This window comes from Nuphar pumila, chromosome 8, assembly GCF_984573655.1.
Source record: "Nuphar pumila chromosome 8, dmNupPumi1.hap1.1, whole genome shotgun sequence".
In the NCBI taxonomy this organism is placed as follows: domain Eukaryota; kingdom Viridiplantae; phylum Streptophyta; class Magnoliopsida; order Nymphaeales; family Nymphaeaceae; genus Nuphar; species Nuphar pumila.
This window is the reverse complement of record NC_143256.1, coordinates 2620001-2637064: the sequence shown is the minus strand read 5'-3', so window position 1 is coordinate 2637064 and position 17064 is coordinate 2620001. Positions and strand designations below refer to the sequence as shown.

Here is a 17064-nt window from a genome sequence, read left to right as displayed (position 1 = left end):
TTTTGTTACATAAGAAACAAGTGGGCACTCTCCTCTGATTCCCTGTATTAAAAGCCCCTGAAATATTAGGTGTAGGCAAGATACCATGTCCTCCCTGCCCAAAACGTTCGCGGCCTCTGCCTCCTTGATGCCCTTCATTCCCTCATCCAAAACCTACAGAAGTGTCCATGGCCAAAACTGAATGAGAACGAGCTGATTCATTTCCTTTTGCCCTTTGTTTCATAATCATCTCATGCTGGAGAAGTTTCGCTTGAAGGTCGTCAAAGGTGGGCAAGTGAGGAAGGCATGATAAAGTTGTGGTAAACATGTCAAAATCAGGGCCCAATCCATTGAGAAGTTGTTGAACTTTATCTTTATCTGCAATAGCACTTCCAATAACCGTCAATTGGTCAGTAATACTCTTCAAGCGGCCTATGTATTCTATGACTGTCATGTAGCCTTTATTCAAACTTTGAAATTCATTTTTTAAGTACACGACTCGAGCTTCTGATATCTGAGAGTATGTCTGAGATAGTTTGCTCCACAGATCTGCCGCAGTGCAATCATCTGAAAGAGTAACCAACACTTCTTGAGAGAGTGTTGACGTAATATAAGCAACCAAAGACTGATCCCGCTTCCTCCAAGCTTTATACTCTAGATTCTTAATAAAAATGGTAATTGTGTCACCCTTCTCATCCTTGGTTTCCTACAAAATAAGTCGTGGTGGTATAGGAACTAAACCATCCAGATGTTCATCGAGATCGTGACTCCGCATAAAAGGAAGGATTTGTCTCTTTCAGGTAAAAAATCTAGAATGAGTAAGTTTTTCTGTAACGAGCTGACTAAAGAAATTTGCAGAGGGACCGGATGACGAGGAGTAATCCATATCAATGGGACAATGAATAAGCAAACAAGATGAATGAAAAGAAACAAACAGATTTGAGATCACTTAATCAATCAGTAGAACTTCAACAAGGCATGTACCTGTGCTACCAATATCTTGAAAGGAAATTCTTTTTTTTTTTTTGCAGATTCAGAATCGAGATTGTAAACTGTTATAATATGCCTATAGGCATTGCACAGAGAACACTAAAACCGCAATAAAGGAAAGGAAAAACTTCTGGAATCAAAGAGATTGTTTGGAATCAAAGAGGAGACTGCAATCAAAGATGAATCAAACAGACTGCAATCAGAGAGGAGAACACTTAGAAATGATGGCTGCAATGTGGTTGCAGTCGTTGATGTAGAGGAAAGAGAGACAGACGTTAATGATGAAGCAGGTTTAATAATGAAGAAGATAGACAGATGATGAACGAGAATCAAGAAAGAAAAAAAAACGAGTAGCAGAAGTTTACGAACCTGTTTAGTTCTGGGACCGAGACGGAGATGGGATTGCCTGAATCAGAAAAAGAACGATGATGATAAAAGAACTAGCAGAAAAAGAACGAGTAGCAGAGAAGGGGAGGAGAGGAGAATAAAAGAGGGGAAAGATGAATCAAAACATTTTTCTTCAGATCTCGCTGAACATGCCTCTGATAGGATTCCGCAACCACAGCTCTGATACCATATGAGATTTCGTATGTGTGTGGTTCAGCTTGCACAGGAAACAAGGAGAGAGAGAGAGAGAGGGAGATGCACAATGGCTGAGGCGGCGCACGATAGCTCGACCTCCAAGCCCTAAGCTTTATAAAAAGGAGCAGATATACAATGAGTCTTTTGTTACAGAAGTATTACAAGAATGTCATTAATGAAACAGTATTGTGCATGTGTTTCATTTAACATGTGTATGGATCTGGATCCAGATCCATACGCATACTATATTTTAACAGTGGTTGTAGACATAACTGTTGTTATTGGTATACCAAGAAAGTAGCATTAGTGGATGTTGATTTCTCTAATGTCCCGACATTAGATGTTGATTTTTAATGTTTCGATGGATGGTGTTCATTCCTGATATCGGTCGAGGGTCAAGTGTGGAACCCAGTAATAAAATACAAATTGTGTGTTAAGCTATAATTAGGAACCTAACTTGAACTCGGGAATTTGTTCTGTCTGTTTTGAGTATCTGTGGGTTTTAATGAAAGTGAAATTAAAATTGTGTGCATTTAATAAAGACATGCATAAAAAAAACTCTGATAATAACTGAATAAGTTATTCATGTATGTGCATTAATTCCATGCATATTCCTATTCTGCATTAAATCATGCATCTTTACTGCTTCCATGCATGTGATATATGGTGTTACATGATTATTGCTCATAAATGCATGAATGATTGTTTAGATTATGTGCAAGTATTATATTTTCTCTAAAATGTTGCTTGAATCTAATTTATATTTTTTTTTACTTATTTGAATTATTAGAGGAATTCGTACGCATGATCTATGATTCTGACACCCTACTTTTTATGTTTTTCACAGCTTCTGAGACCCAGTGATAAGACCTGCTGCTTTGGGAAGTTACGAGGGCTACACGACTGCTTAACAGTTTTTACTTTGGACAGAGATGCTCTACTTTGGGGTTTGTTTTTATTCATGTTCACTGTTCCTAGACATTATGGTTTTAATGAATAAAGTTGATTTGGTTTCATTGATGGTAGTGTAAGATCTCTTGTAGTTGTGGATGTGGTTATGACTATAAGACCCCGGGTCTCTGGAATTGTTTCCACAATTATTTAAAACAAAATACTTTTCAAAGGGTATGAGTTGAGGTCGTTACAGGTAATAGTGATGATGGTAATGGTAATGGCAATGGTACTGGTGACGGTGGTGATGGAAATGGTGATAGATGGTGGTGGTAGTAATGATAATGGTGACGGTGGTGATGTCAATGGTGATGGATGGTGGTGGTGGTGATGGTGATAATAAGGGTGGGGTGGAAAAAAAGAAGTAAAAAATAAAGTCAACTAGGTTTCACAACTGAGTTTCGCTATTTCGATGTATAGGTGAATCTCATTTTCACTGGCGAAAGTCGAGTTTCACTAAAACAATGAGTTCTGCTAGATCCACGTTTTAACAAAAGGGTAAAATTGTAAAAAATGCACCCAAATTCAACGAAAATCAAGTGGGTGACTATGCGATAAATATTGTTATACTATGAAATACCATTATTCTTAGGGGTAGTACGGTCATTTTCTGTATAACATATCACTAAGGTAATTTTATCTTCCCCATGACGTAATTGATGCATGGTATTAATACTAAATAAATGCCAGGTATTGATACAAGGAATCATTTTGTCATTCCATCTTTGTTATTCCTCTCTTCTTCACTGCTTCTCTACTCATCTTCCCCATCAATTTTATGATCCATATGAAGACTATTTGCAGCAGAATATCCAATGCTTAATTTTTTAACCTAACTTGAAGCTGGCTAGAGTACCGGTAGAAGTAAACAACTCAACATGATTGGAATAACCTGAACAGAGCTGTGGGTCATGAAGTATTAGAGGAGAAATGGAAATTTGGAAAATCTACTATCAACAGTCATCTTCATAATTGCCACCTTCATTATCATGCTTTATCACGCTCAATGAGGTAAAAAGATTTGGCTTAATTGGTTTTCAGATCATAGGTATTATGCAGGAAAAATATATATTCATCGTGTCAAAGACCTCTACACAGTTATCCTCCATCCATCATTGATATTAATGGCTTTCCCATTCCATTCACTAGGAAAGGAAACCCTACTTATTTTTTTGAATCGTAAGTTTCATTTTCCCAACTTTCCAGTGAATTTGCTCTGTTTTTTTTTCTTCTTTGGACTAATTATTTAACTTGTTATGTTCTAGGATTTGAGGCTAGAAAAGATTTTTGGTCATGATAGTGAGTTACAAGGATTCTACATTATTCAAGATCCGTAAGCACTAATATCTAGGGGGGAACTTACACTAACATCTAGGGGGGAACTTACGCAGTTGAAAAAACACCTAGGCATTCACTTAGGTAACCTATTTGTTGGCCTAGCGCCCAACTTGCACCTAGCTAGCGCCTAGGAGAGGCACTTGGAAGAAAGTTTCAATATTTTTACTTTCACAAAAGTTGAGAAACATGATTTATAAATGTTTTTGTTTGTCTTGGGTTGTTTCATATTATTTTCAAAACTCTTAGAATTTTCATACAGAAATTAATGAATTATTTAGGTATCTACATGATGCCTAGGTGCAACCTATGTGCTAGGAAGGGTGTCTAGGCATTGCCTAGCATTTTTGACTGCATAGGAAGGGAACCAATTAGACTAATATCATTGAAATTACCCAACTACGGCATTTCATGCTAAAACATCTTCCACTACCAAAGATGCAGATCTTTTACTAAAATGTAGTTTAAGCCCACGTTAATTGCTGGTTTGTGGTGTGATATGCACTGAAAGAAAACATTAAGCAGGTTTCCATCTTGTTTATTTGTGATTTTTATGGTACACTTCCCTAATTCTCCCATATTGGTGTACAATCTCTATATATAACTCACAAATGGCAAAATGGAACATCTTCAATAAATATGTTGAGAATGAATAGCATGGCTAAATTAATGCAATGGAAGATAAGATATCAATCATTACCTATCTGAATACCTTAATAAATACTGTTTCAACTTTCAACCCCCATCCTCCTAAAAAAACGAAAAGAAAAAAGGATATGGTGGCACGTAAAAAAATTAGCCATTTTTTATATAAGTCCGTGATTTAATACTTGAAATTAACGTTTCAAACCTTTACTAGTTTGATGTGTTCACTGCAACCTACTTATTCAATAATAATACAGCATTGACAAACTTCTAGAAGGGAAACATTTTCGAGTTCCATGCTAGTCACAGAGAGAGAGAGAGTTGCCTTTTTTCTCTGAATCGAAGTTTCCTCTTTTGTATTCTTATGTTCTTTCTAAGAAAACTTTTGACCATCTTCTCTAAATTATAAAAGCCCCTTTTTGTTTTTAGGTTTTACACAACCTTCTATGCATAAGCTTTTCACCCGTGTGAGAAGAGCCCCCCTTGACCTGAAAACTGGGGGACCATCTTTTGTGTATTATAACTTGATGAGGGAATGAAATGCAGCCATCCTTACCGATAAAGCAGATGATATTGACAGAGAATTATCACCCAGAGACTTTGGTAAGCTTTCAAGACTATGAATGACTTGTTGAAAAAGACCTCTAAGGGTCGCATCAAGGTCAAGGGCTACCATGCCAGGAGTACCCAATAAAAAACGTATTCTTTCCGCTGATGATGATAAATAAGATAGTGCATATGCCCTTATTGCTGCAAAAATAACAAAATTATGAAACTAAGTTTGAGGTCAACACACGTTAATAAACAAGCTTATTAGATATCCCCGTATGACGATATTTAATTAATTAAACATTAAGCACTGAACTACATGCAAACTCATGTAATTTCCATCAATATTTGGACATAAGCTGGTGATGGGAAAAAATAAACAAAAAAGAACAAGTTTTGTTGGGAGAACAAAAAGAGAAAAAGGCCATACAGACTACAAGCAATTTTATGAACAGACATACTCCTGCTTTATAGACAGCTAGCTGCATTTGCGCCATGCATGTTTTGGCAATGATAAAGCTATGCATCATATTTATAAGTTGGATGCCTTTGTTCATAACATAAGATGCATGTCATCAACAAGCGTCATGCATCCTGTTATTTTTTAGGGAAAATTTCACTTAGGTACAAACCTTTTACCCTTAATCCCAAAGAAGGGCCTCAAGCTTTCCTGATATGAAAACTGCCAAATAGAGACTTACTCTCACCATTGACAATTAGCTCAGGTTATATCTCAGTTAATTTTAGTCAAATGACAATAACACCCTCAAATGACTGAAATAACAACCCTCCTCTTTTATATGAGGGTAAATAAGTTTTTTTCAACTACAAAGAGCAATATAGAAAACTCAAGAATCATGTTTCCCAAGATAATGGAGGTTAACCAGAAGTCTATTTGGCAGTTTTCATGAAACCAGTGGTCCATATCAGGAAATTCAGAAAAATGAGGCCCATTTTTAGAATCACAGGCAAAAGGTTGTCCCCTTGATTTTTTATTGCATGAAATCATAAAGCATGTGCATCGTACACCCTCCTAAGCTGCAGCTGCAGGATGTACACAATGACATACATAGAAGTTTTAAGATAATCACATGGAAATCTTTCATTAGGCTGTAATTAGAAGTGTAAATGATATTGTTCAATTTCTTAAATAAACCATATGGAACCCCCCCCCCCCTCACACTATGAATCTTTCTAGTTCTATCATGATTTAAAATATCTTCTCTTCATGGGAGCTATTTTGTTATTTTCTTTTGCCTATTTTTCTTTTCTCATCCATCTTTTTTCTTCTTATAGTTTGATATCAGTAGTCTATTCCTTACTCAACTCGATCTCTGAAAAGCTTAACGATTCAAACTTCTTAACTTGGAAGCACCATATTGTTTACTTTATTCGCAGCCATGACCTTTTAGGGCAACTTGATGCACCTATTCAGATATAAACCATAGTTCACTATGCAAGATCAGAGCATGAGAAAGGAGTAGTGGTATCGACTACTTCACTTAGGAATGCAGAGTATGTCACCTAGACAAAAAAGGATCAGGCATTGGTTGCGTATATCACATGTAAAACCTGAAAATTTTGGATATTATTAATCAATAAATAATTCATCTTTATCTTCGAGTTAGAAATGTGTTTCTTTAGTTTAAATCTCATTTATTGGTGTTTAAATGCTCAATTACTCATTTCTGGCTAACAAGGGTAAAATTGGTATTTTTAAAACTATTTCAGATATTTAACAATCAATTATATTACTTCTAAATTTCTAATCAAAAACATGTTTTTAAGAGTTTTTTAAAATATTGGTGTGATATCATTGAATTTTGGAATTTACTAGATGAATTTAGTAAGTTAAAAATCTTAATTTTTAACCAAAGAGCATTTTGGTTATTTTAATCAAAAGTACTATTTAAAATATTTAATCTATGTTTTGTAGTAACCAAATTTGGTGAGATGGAGATGTTGTATGCAGCATTTTATGCTCAGCAATTAATATTTATTAGTGGTTCACCCTATCTTTCTCAATTTTGGGGGATTTCATATTTTTAAAGCTTTTGGCATTTTTGACCGCGCACTAAGTGTTTGGGGTACCATTGCTTAACGATCTTTACAGATTATAAAACCCCTCGGTCTTCTGGGTTTCGATTTGTTGTTCTTCACATTATTAAAGTAAGTTTAGAGAGCATGTTTAGGCATTAATTGCGTAAGCATGATGTTATGCTAAATACTTCACTGAATTGCAAATACAAGTGATCCGCACACACCGCACGTAATTGAGGATATCTAGGGGTGCTATGGTTGCCTATATGTTTAACTGATTTAAGTGCAGAATATACTAAAAATGTGATACTTACGCTAAGTATCAAATCAACTATAAGCCAATGTACATTGAATGCAATGCAATGCAAAATGCAAATTGAGTAAATGCCTGTGGTAAGCACGTGATGCAAATGCATCATCCAATAAATTTATTTTTATTGTATCCAATACTTTCCTACTCACACACACACTACTTGTGGATATCTACAACTGTTGTGATTGTAGTTTGGAGATCATGTTGAGCATGATTTGAATGTATGGGAATAGAAGTGATTTTCTTATCGTAGTTCGGAGATCATACTCGTCATGATTTTAGATAGCGGAATATGGAGTGTGTTTGTTGCAGGTACATGTTTGAGCATGCATTTGTGTGAATGAATGTTGCATAAATTGATGTGTTTGGCATAACCAAATTAAATTCTAGTGTGAAATAAAAATTGTGTAATCATGCATGAAAGCATGAGCGATAGAATCATGTTCATGATAGGATTATGCAAATACTGTTATACATGAATTGATGTGTCCCGTGCTCTCATGAACGAACTATAATTTGTGTGAATGCTATTAATATATATATATATGTGTGTGAGAGAGAGAGAGAGAGAGAGAGCAGGGAGGGGCCGAGTGTAATATCGCGTATTTTTCACACTTAGTTAAATTTGAGATTTTCGAAAAATTGGCTAAGTCTGAGAGAAAAATCGTTTGAGGCTCAATTTTTAGACTGAAGTCTTTGATTCTAGGCTTCACCCAGGTCTCATCGACAAGGTCGAGGCGAGCCGAACGAAACGTGAGAAAGAGTTCTATTTTCGACTTTTAAATTCAGGCAAAATTCAGATTATTTTATGGTGAAATTCGAAATTTTATATGTGTGTAATATATCGTTGGATGTGTCTCAAAATTTTGAGCGCAACAGTGTTTTACTTTTCTAAATTTGGGCTACGGTTGGCCCGAAAATCATATTTTTCCAAAAATTGAGCAGTTTGTCGGTTCAGATTCGGACTTGGATCTGAGGGATTTGATCCACATGAATATGGATTTAGACCCTATCCTAGACCCATATTAATCTGGATTTGATCCAGTTTAAAACCCATTTGGATTTCAGATATGGATTTGGATCTTGAATCTGGATCCGGATCTAGACTCAAATCAATGCCCAACGATTTTTCTAACTTTAAATTCATCAAAAACCTTTAAATTGGGGTTTATTTATGTTAAGAAGCCTCCAAGGTTAATTTGGTAATTTTTGAAAGTTTTTAGATAATTTTAATTAATTAATAATTAATTAATACTAATTCCGAATTTTATTTTTGGGGCTGAGTAGGACTCTTTAAAAGAGTCCTTATTCCAGCTTAAGAGAGGTTAGGAAAGAGTTTTAAAAAGGATTGAAAGTTTTTTTTTTAGAAAAGTCAACATTAGTAGTGTTTCAAAAAATTAGGAAACTAAAAGAGAGAGAGAGTTCCATTTTTTTTTGGAAATTGTCTTAGAGAGAGCTGGAGAAAAAGGGAGGGGCGACCTCCCCTGTGGGGCCTATAAAAAGACCCCAAAAAGGGAGAGAGAAAAGAGAAAGAGAAGGGGAAAAAAAGGAGAGATAAAGTGAGGAAAAGAGAGGAAAATTGAGGAAGAAGAGGAGTTTGGGCCATCTTCAACCATTTACCCACGTTTTTCAACATCCACCATCGTTTTTCTTCAAATTTTTATTCATGGTATGAGTTTTCTCTCTTGAATCAAGTGAGAAATCGATATAGATTGGATTTCCATGCAATAATTGGATGGAAATCCATGGAAAAGGTGTTTAAAACCATGTTTTTGTAAATACACATGAAAGAGGATGCATGGATCTTCCTCAATGGTGGTATTCTTGAATTTTTCTATTTTTTTATGAAACAAAATTCTATACATGATAAAACAGAATTTTTATTGGTAGTAGATATGTTTATTTAGAGGTTTCTTTTGATAAATATCGTTTTCCATGGATGTACTTGTGATTCCTTCAATATTTTTGTACATATCTTTTTTTTTGCTCAAACAGAATTTTTTTTCATGTTAAAGATGGCATCTAAGCACTTGTTTTATAGTAGATTTGATTCCTATGTTTCTTTTTTTTTTGCCCAATATATATATATATATATATATTGATGGATGCATGTAGGCATGTGCAGAAAATTTTGTTTATGCAAGCCTGTCATATTAAGAAATCTGAGCATGTGTGTAAAAACCAAAAAATTTCACTAATAAATTTCGTTTATATTACGAAATATGCAATTTGGGCCTCGGATCCATTACCGTTACCGGATCCATAAAAGAATACGTAAATAACCCACAATGGGGTATTAAAATTATACTTATAATATTTAAATAAATAATTAATAGTATTTATAAGAAAAAAATAAATAAATTTTAGTAAATTTTAGAAAAAAAATCTATCTGACTCGTAAAGTGGGGTTAATACGAGTCAGATAGATTTTTTCCTACTTAGAAAGAGAGATAGGGGTTGTTGCATCGATTGTAAGGTTATACCAGGAGAAAGTGTAGCTACACAACATAGAGTCTTAATTTTAGATCTTAGAATTAGACAATGCCGCAAAAGGGATAGACATAGGATAGATCCTAGAATTAAGTGGTGGGCACTGAAAGGAGCTAAACAAGGAATGTTTGTAGAGCAGGTAGTTAAGGAAGTTGATTGGTGTCTCGAGGAGGATTCAGAATCAATGTGGAATAAGATAGCGGGTGGTATGAGAAAAGTAGCTAAGGAGGTATTGGGTGAGTCTAAAGGCGGTGCACCACTAGGTAAGGATACATCATGGTGGAACGAGGATGTCAAATTAGCTATTAAGGTTAAAAGAGAGTGTTATAGAAATCTAAGTAAGAGTCGTGATAATGAGAATTTGGAGAAGTATATGATAGCAAAGAAGGAAGCTAAAAAAGTTGTTCGAAACGCGAGGGCTAAGGTATATAAGGAGGTTTATGACAAGTTGGATACCAAAGAAGGTGAGAAGGATATTTATAGGCTTGCAAAGATGAGAGATAGGAAATCGAAGGATTTGGGTATGGTTAGATGTATCAAAGATGAAACGCAAAGGGTTTTAGTCAAAGATGAGGAGATTAAGGAGAGATGGAAAGATTATTTTGATAAGCTATTTAATGATAGTCATGCTCAAGATCTTGGAGACTTCTCCATTCCTTTTCATGAGATAAATCGTGACTTCATGCGCAAGATTCAAAAGAAAGAAATTGCAGAGGCTTTGAAGAAAATGAAATCAAGAAGGGCAGTTGGCCCAGATGGTATACCTATCGAGGCTTGGAAATGCTTGGGAGAGAAAGGTTTAGAATGGTTGACAAATCTTTTTAACTTGATTTGGCGAACAAATAAGATGCCTAATGAGTGGAGGAAGAGTACTTTGGTGCCTTTATATAAGAATAAGGGTGATATACAAGATTGCACAAACTATCGTGGTATAAAACTCATGAGTCATACTATGAAACTTTGGGAGAGGGTGATTGAGTCTAGGTTGAGGAAGGTTGTCATGATATCGGAGAATCAATTTGGTTTTATGCCTGGAAGATCAACTATGGAAGCTATACATCTTCTTAGACAACTTATTGAAAGATATAGAGAGAGGAACAAAGATTTGCATATGGTTTTTATTGATTTAGAGAAGGCATACGATAGAGTACCTAGGGACGTTCTCTGGTGGACAATGATGAAGAAAGGTGTTTCTCTCAAGTACATTAGTATAATTAAAGATATGTATGAAAGAGTAGTAACCAATGTCCGCACTTGTGGAGGGGTGACAACCAATTTTCCGATAACGGTTGGGTTACATCAAGGATCTGCTTTAAGCCCTTTCCTATTTGTGATAGTGATGGATGAGCTTACGAGATCAATTCAAGAAAATGTACCGTGGTGTATGTTGTTTGCTGATGATATTGTTTTGATTGATGAGTCTAGAGCTGGGGTTAATGCTAAGTTAGAATTATGGAGACAGACATTGGAAGCTAGAGGTTTTAAGTTGAGTAAGAGTAAGACTGAATATATGGAATGTCGGTTTAGTAAGCAACGAAGTAGTGATGGGAGTGTAGTGAAGCTTGGTGAGCAAGATATACCGGTGAATGATTATTTCAAATATTTGGGATCCATCATTCAAAAGTATGGAGAAATTGAGGGAGATGTAAATCATAGGATAAAGGTTGGGTGGATGAAATGGAAAAGTGCTACTGGAGTGCTGTGCGATCGTAGAATGCCATTGCGGTTGAAGGGAAAGTTTTATAGGACGACTATTAGACCCGCTTTACTATATGGTACGGAATGTTGGGCTGCCAAGAGACATCATATTCAAAAAATGAGTGTAGCTGAGATGCGGATGCTTAGATGGATGTGTGGAAATACAATAAAAGATAAGATTCGGAACGAAGAGATACGTAAGAAGGTAGGTGTTGCACCCATTGAGAATAAGATGCGAGAGAATCGTTTACGGTGGTTTGGACATATTCGGCGAAGGCCTAATGATGCTCCAGTTAGAAGGTTGGAGAAATGGGAAAATATATTAGTTAAAAGAGGTAGGGGTAGGCCTAGGAAGACTTGGATGGAGATGATAGGAAAGGATATGAATGCTTTGAACCTCACCGAGGACATGGCGTTGGATAGAAATGATTGGAGGAAAAGGATTCATGTGGAAGACCCAAAATGAATTTCTTTTTTGGTTCATATCGCTGACCCCAATTGTTTTGGGATGAAGGCGTAGTTGTTGTTGTTGTTGTTGTAGGGTCGGACCCACAGTTGGATCCAAACGGGGATCCAACTGAGGATCCGTCACTCGTTGGCAAACCGGGTCCATTATTAAAATGGACCCAGCGTCGCGGGTCGCAGGTTTGGACCCGGACCCGATTTCATTTATAAAGGGGGGGCGTAAAACAGAATCGTGCTCAGGGCACGATTCTTGTTTTCAAGAATCGGAAGCGGGAGGGGGGGGTACGCAGGGCGTAACCAACCCTGCATCTCGCGAAGAAGGGGTTCGGTGGGCCGATAAAAGGAGTGGAGAGGGGGTTTTTCCCTCTTCACTCAGTGGCTCTCTCTCTTCCCCCGTCTCTCTATGTCTCTCTGTCTGTGTGCGCGCGCCGGAGGAAAGGAAGTCGTCGGCGAACTGCGGCAACCAACAGCCACCAGAGGCCCCGACGAGTACTCCCTGTCACGGCAGCAGCAAGGAGCGTCAGCCGCGGCCCTGCCTATGCGTCTCCAGCCTTCGATCGCCGGAAAACCCATCGGAAAAAGGTACAGGGCTGCTATCGAATCTAGGTGAGGGATCGAACATGGGTTCGATCCCATGTAATCTTTTGAGATGAGGGTCCATGGAAACCCTCTGGATGGCAGATTTTTGTAAGCACCCTGGGGAAGAACCATGGATCGTTTCCCATGGCCCGATTTTCTCCTCTTCGTACTAGCCAAATTTTTCTCCCATTTGGATGGAAAAGGAAATTTCAGGGTTTCGATTTATGAAAAAGGGGTTCTCAGTTTTCGATTGTCACGAAGGAGGGATTTGGGGATGATTGACGAAAACCCCAATTCAACTGAAATTGGGGATTGTCAGTTTATTTTCGATTTGAGGGGGGGATTGTATTTCAATTTCTTGAAAATCTATATACTCTATAAGGTATCGGATGGCCCCAGTTGTGGGGTTTCCAATTTCTTGTTAATTTAATGATACTAACTCCTTTAATGATTGATTCTCGATGTTTTAGTATTTTATGTGATATAATATGATTAAATTAAATTAGAGTCAATAAAATGTGCTCTTGAATCAAAGCAAATGATGTGTTATGTGAGATCAGGGGCTTATCATCATACACAGAGTGGATGGGTGTGGATGGGTGTCTAGTGCCTGTGTGCACATGTGATGTGTGTATATGTTTTGCACGGGTGCATGCTTGGGCATGTACAATGTGTGTTATTGATCGACTCTAAGTCTGAACACTTATGTGTTAACTACCCGTATCAAACTTGATTTCTAATCAAGTCTGTATTTGCATGCTCTCTTGTTATATTGATCAGCCAGATACATGGGTGCTAAATATTCATCTGAACCTGATAATAGATACTTGTATTTGGACGTGTTGACTGTTATGAAATCGTGTTGTTGGTCCCGAAAATCAATCCTGATTTAACAGGTTCAACACGTGATCTAAATTCAGATCTAAATAGAAAAAAAAAAAGTCTCAGTGCCAAACAGAAAATAAACTCTCTGTAGGGAACTGAATGCATGTGTTGACCTCCCTGAAGTCGTAATAGGCATAATAACAGTCCAACACGCATTGGTATACGCTCAATAAGTTACCTATGTTCATCATGTTTGATGTTGTTCGTAATGCTAATATTGTTCATTCATGTTAGGTTGACATATGTGTTCATGTATGAAAGTTATAAGTTATGCCCAGCAATATGTATATGTGGTTAATCTTGCTAAGCAGTGGTTCATTGTCCTGGTGATGCTATCATTACTGTGAGAATGTGTTGTCATTTAACTATCAAGTTATTGATATTTTTGTAAGCATGTATGCTTGATGAGTATGTGTAATTTATGTGCACACTCACACACTCAAAGGAGATATGCATTGGTTAATACACGTATCTGATGTAGGTACCACACATAGTGAAAATGCATATGAATGAGTAATGACATGCATATATTTGGGTTTATGATTGCATAAGTGCACATGCTTTTGGCACTTTGGCTTAGTGTTATAAATAAAACACTACTTTTGTTTTGTGATGTGATGCCTCGATGGCCTAAATAGACCATCACCGACCTGGAGAGCCGTGGGTTTGGTTTTCTTTCACATATGTTTTTAACTGCATCACTTAAACCACATAAGATGGTTTTGCACATTACTACATTGTTCTAGTTGATTATACGGGTTGGAGTTCCGTAAGGGTCCCCGCAAGGGAGGATGCGAGTTTTTACTTTACTTTTGCAAACTTAAAGAATTAACTTTAATAAAAATATAATAAGAACAGTGTAATATACATTCTGGGATATCTCATCTAGAGTATGAGAATCTTAGAGATCCGGTCTTGGGGAGACTGTGAGGATACAAAAACTCCGTGTGCTGAAATTTTGTCCCCTGAACCCGATATTGAGGTTCTTTCTCCTGGCCACGGTTTTAGGGGGAGTCCACCACTTTACCCGAGAGTGGTGTGTTTGACACAGCTATTGTTTATGGTACCAAGAAAGTGGCACATGTGGGCGTGGGGTGTCCCTTGTGTCCCCGACATTAGATGTGAAGGTCTAATGTTCCGAAGGTGATTCGGTCGAGGGTTAAGTTGGAACCCAGTAATAAAATACAAATTGTGTGTTAAGCTACCTTGGGAACATAATTGACCTCGGAGATTGTACTCGTTTGGTGTATCCGCGGGCAACGGTAATTAAAAAGAGGAACTTAAAGCTGCGTGCATTTAATAGGGCATGCATATGAAAAGATTGAACTTAAATGAAAGATAACAGAATAAATCATGCATTGCACATAATCATGCATTTTCCTGTTATGCATTAGATCATGCATGTTTGAATCATTCTATATATCATGACATGATTTGGTGGTAGCATATGATTTACTTCTTGAAATCATGTTGCAAGGTTTGGTTATTTAGTTCTTGATATATGGTACGGCTTTACTGTTCTTGATTGGTGAGCATATGTAATTGTTGGTAGGTATGGATATTTGAATGCTGCAAATTTTATATCTGCACTCACTCAAATCATTGCATGAAATCTTATCCATGTTCTTTGTCTCACCTGGTTTCTTTAGAAGTAGTTGTGCTCAGAATTTCGGTTCTGACACCCTACTTTGTTGGTTTTTCACTGGACATGGTGAACAGTGAGGTTGGACTGGCTACTGGAAATGGATGAGAGTCATACTTGAGGTTGTCAGCTTCAGCAGGGGACATAGTAGCTCTATTTTTGCTTCTTTTAGTTCTTTTTAATTTCTGCAGTTGTTACTTCACTTTTGAGTTGTGTATGAGACTCTTATTGGTTCATTAATAAAAAAGTTTTAGTTGGTTCTTATGGATGATGGTTGCAAGTTCGTTTGTGGTGGTTGGGCTATCCAATGGAAATTGGAACTGTGAGGACCCCGGATCTCTGGGAAGATTTCCGCATTAAAAAAAAAATATTCTTCATTTTCAAAGGATATGGATTGGGGTCATTACAATGTATGCCTCGATAAGAAAAAAAAATTGTATGGGTGCATTGTAGGTTGATTCAGAAATCCACACATACTTGAATGAAACCCTATTGGTGCATTCTTAGTTTACTATTTTTTTTCTGGGATAGACCCAGTCCATGCCAAACAACAGGCCGGTTGGGCATGGACTGGGTTGATCAGTCGCAGCCCCTGTTGGGCCTGCCAAGCTCACCAGAACCGAGCCCAGCTTTTCCTCCAGTTGACCAAGGCCATGCTGGTTGGACCAGACCAGACCGGGTTGGTCTGATCCAGCGTGACCTAAGGTCTGCTCGGCAATGACCTGGGCTCAGAAGGTAGCATAACACCCCTCTTGGGCGTTGTTGTTTCATTTATAACATATGTTAACATCCACACATGTGAACATAACCCGAATCTAGAAATTGAATTTCAAGGTTGCACACATTCATACCATGTATGCACTTGTACCAAAACAAACCTTGCAATAACATGTTCACAGGCATGCATTCATATCCAACATGCTAAAATCAAACCAAAGCATATGCTAAAATCAAACCAAAGCATAAGAAGAATTTCATTCATCAGATTAAGTCCACCATACTTTAGCAAAAATCTGGAAAATAATCATATCACTAGGCACGTTCTTTTTAAGTGTACACGAGCACTTGGAATCACTTGAAATAGTATATTGCTAATGCGTATTGTATCAATTCCAAGATATGAAACCAAACCCCATTCTTTTGTACACAACAAGCCAACTTTAATTTAATTAACAAGTCTGGAAAAAAATTAAAAAGCATAACTGAATAGCCAACTTTTTTTTTTTTTAAGAAGGTTTACACCCACCCAGTCGGCTAGGGCAGGCTACTCCAGGCACAAAACATTTAAAACAAAATTCTTTTCAGAAACAACTATACATGTATCATGCAAGGTTCCATAATGAACACACTGTAATTATTCTCAAAGTTGCACATACATGTTTTTACAGATTTAAGGCTTAAATATGCAGAGATTAAACATGGTTACATTCACATATGACAGTATCCAAAACAAATCATATGCACGTTCATAAGTCTAACAGGAACACTAAGCCACTTGTGTATGCTTATTCCACAATGCATATGCATTCAATGTTTTCAGCAAGCCCATCATTACACACATTTTTTTTCTGAAAAATATCATGCATACACCACGATTTCAACATATAGTTTCATACATTTATTCAGTCCATGACATGATTCACCCATAGGAATCGATTTTCCCCAAAGAATAGGTATTAAACGGATGCATATGCATTACTTAAAAATTATGTTTTAACATAGAAATAAGTATATGCAGAAATTTTGTTTTTGAGAGATGAAAAGAATAAAAAACACATGCATGGAAAGGGATCCGTAGATCCTATTTCGTATATCATAGAGTGATCACATACATCAACTCTTTCACCATGATTTTTTATCATGGTGCAGCATGAGAATCGAATTGGTATTCGATTTCTCACTTATGTCAAAAGAAGAACCC

At 36.9% G+C, this 17064-nt stretch overlaps 1 protein-coding gene across 2 annotated transcripts in view; it reads right to left on the bottom strand.

Moving 5' to 3' along the window:
• The window catches only part of GRL (transcription activator), a 190099-nt gene that overhangs the window by 114695 nt on the left and 58340 nt on the right, over window positions 1–17064 (bottom strand). For both annotated transcript variants that reach the window (XM_090015945.1, XM_090015946.1), the window contains one exon: window positions 5039–5232. In XM_090015945.1, the coding sequence (XP_089872071.1) occupies window positions 5039–5232 (194 nt within the window). The remainder of the gene's footprint in view (window positions 1–5038; window positions 5233–17064) is intronic.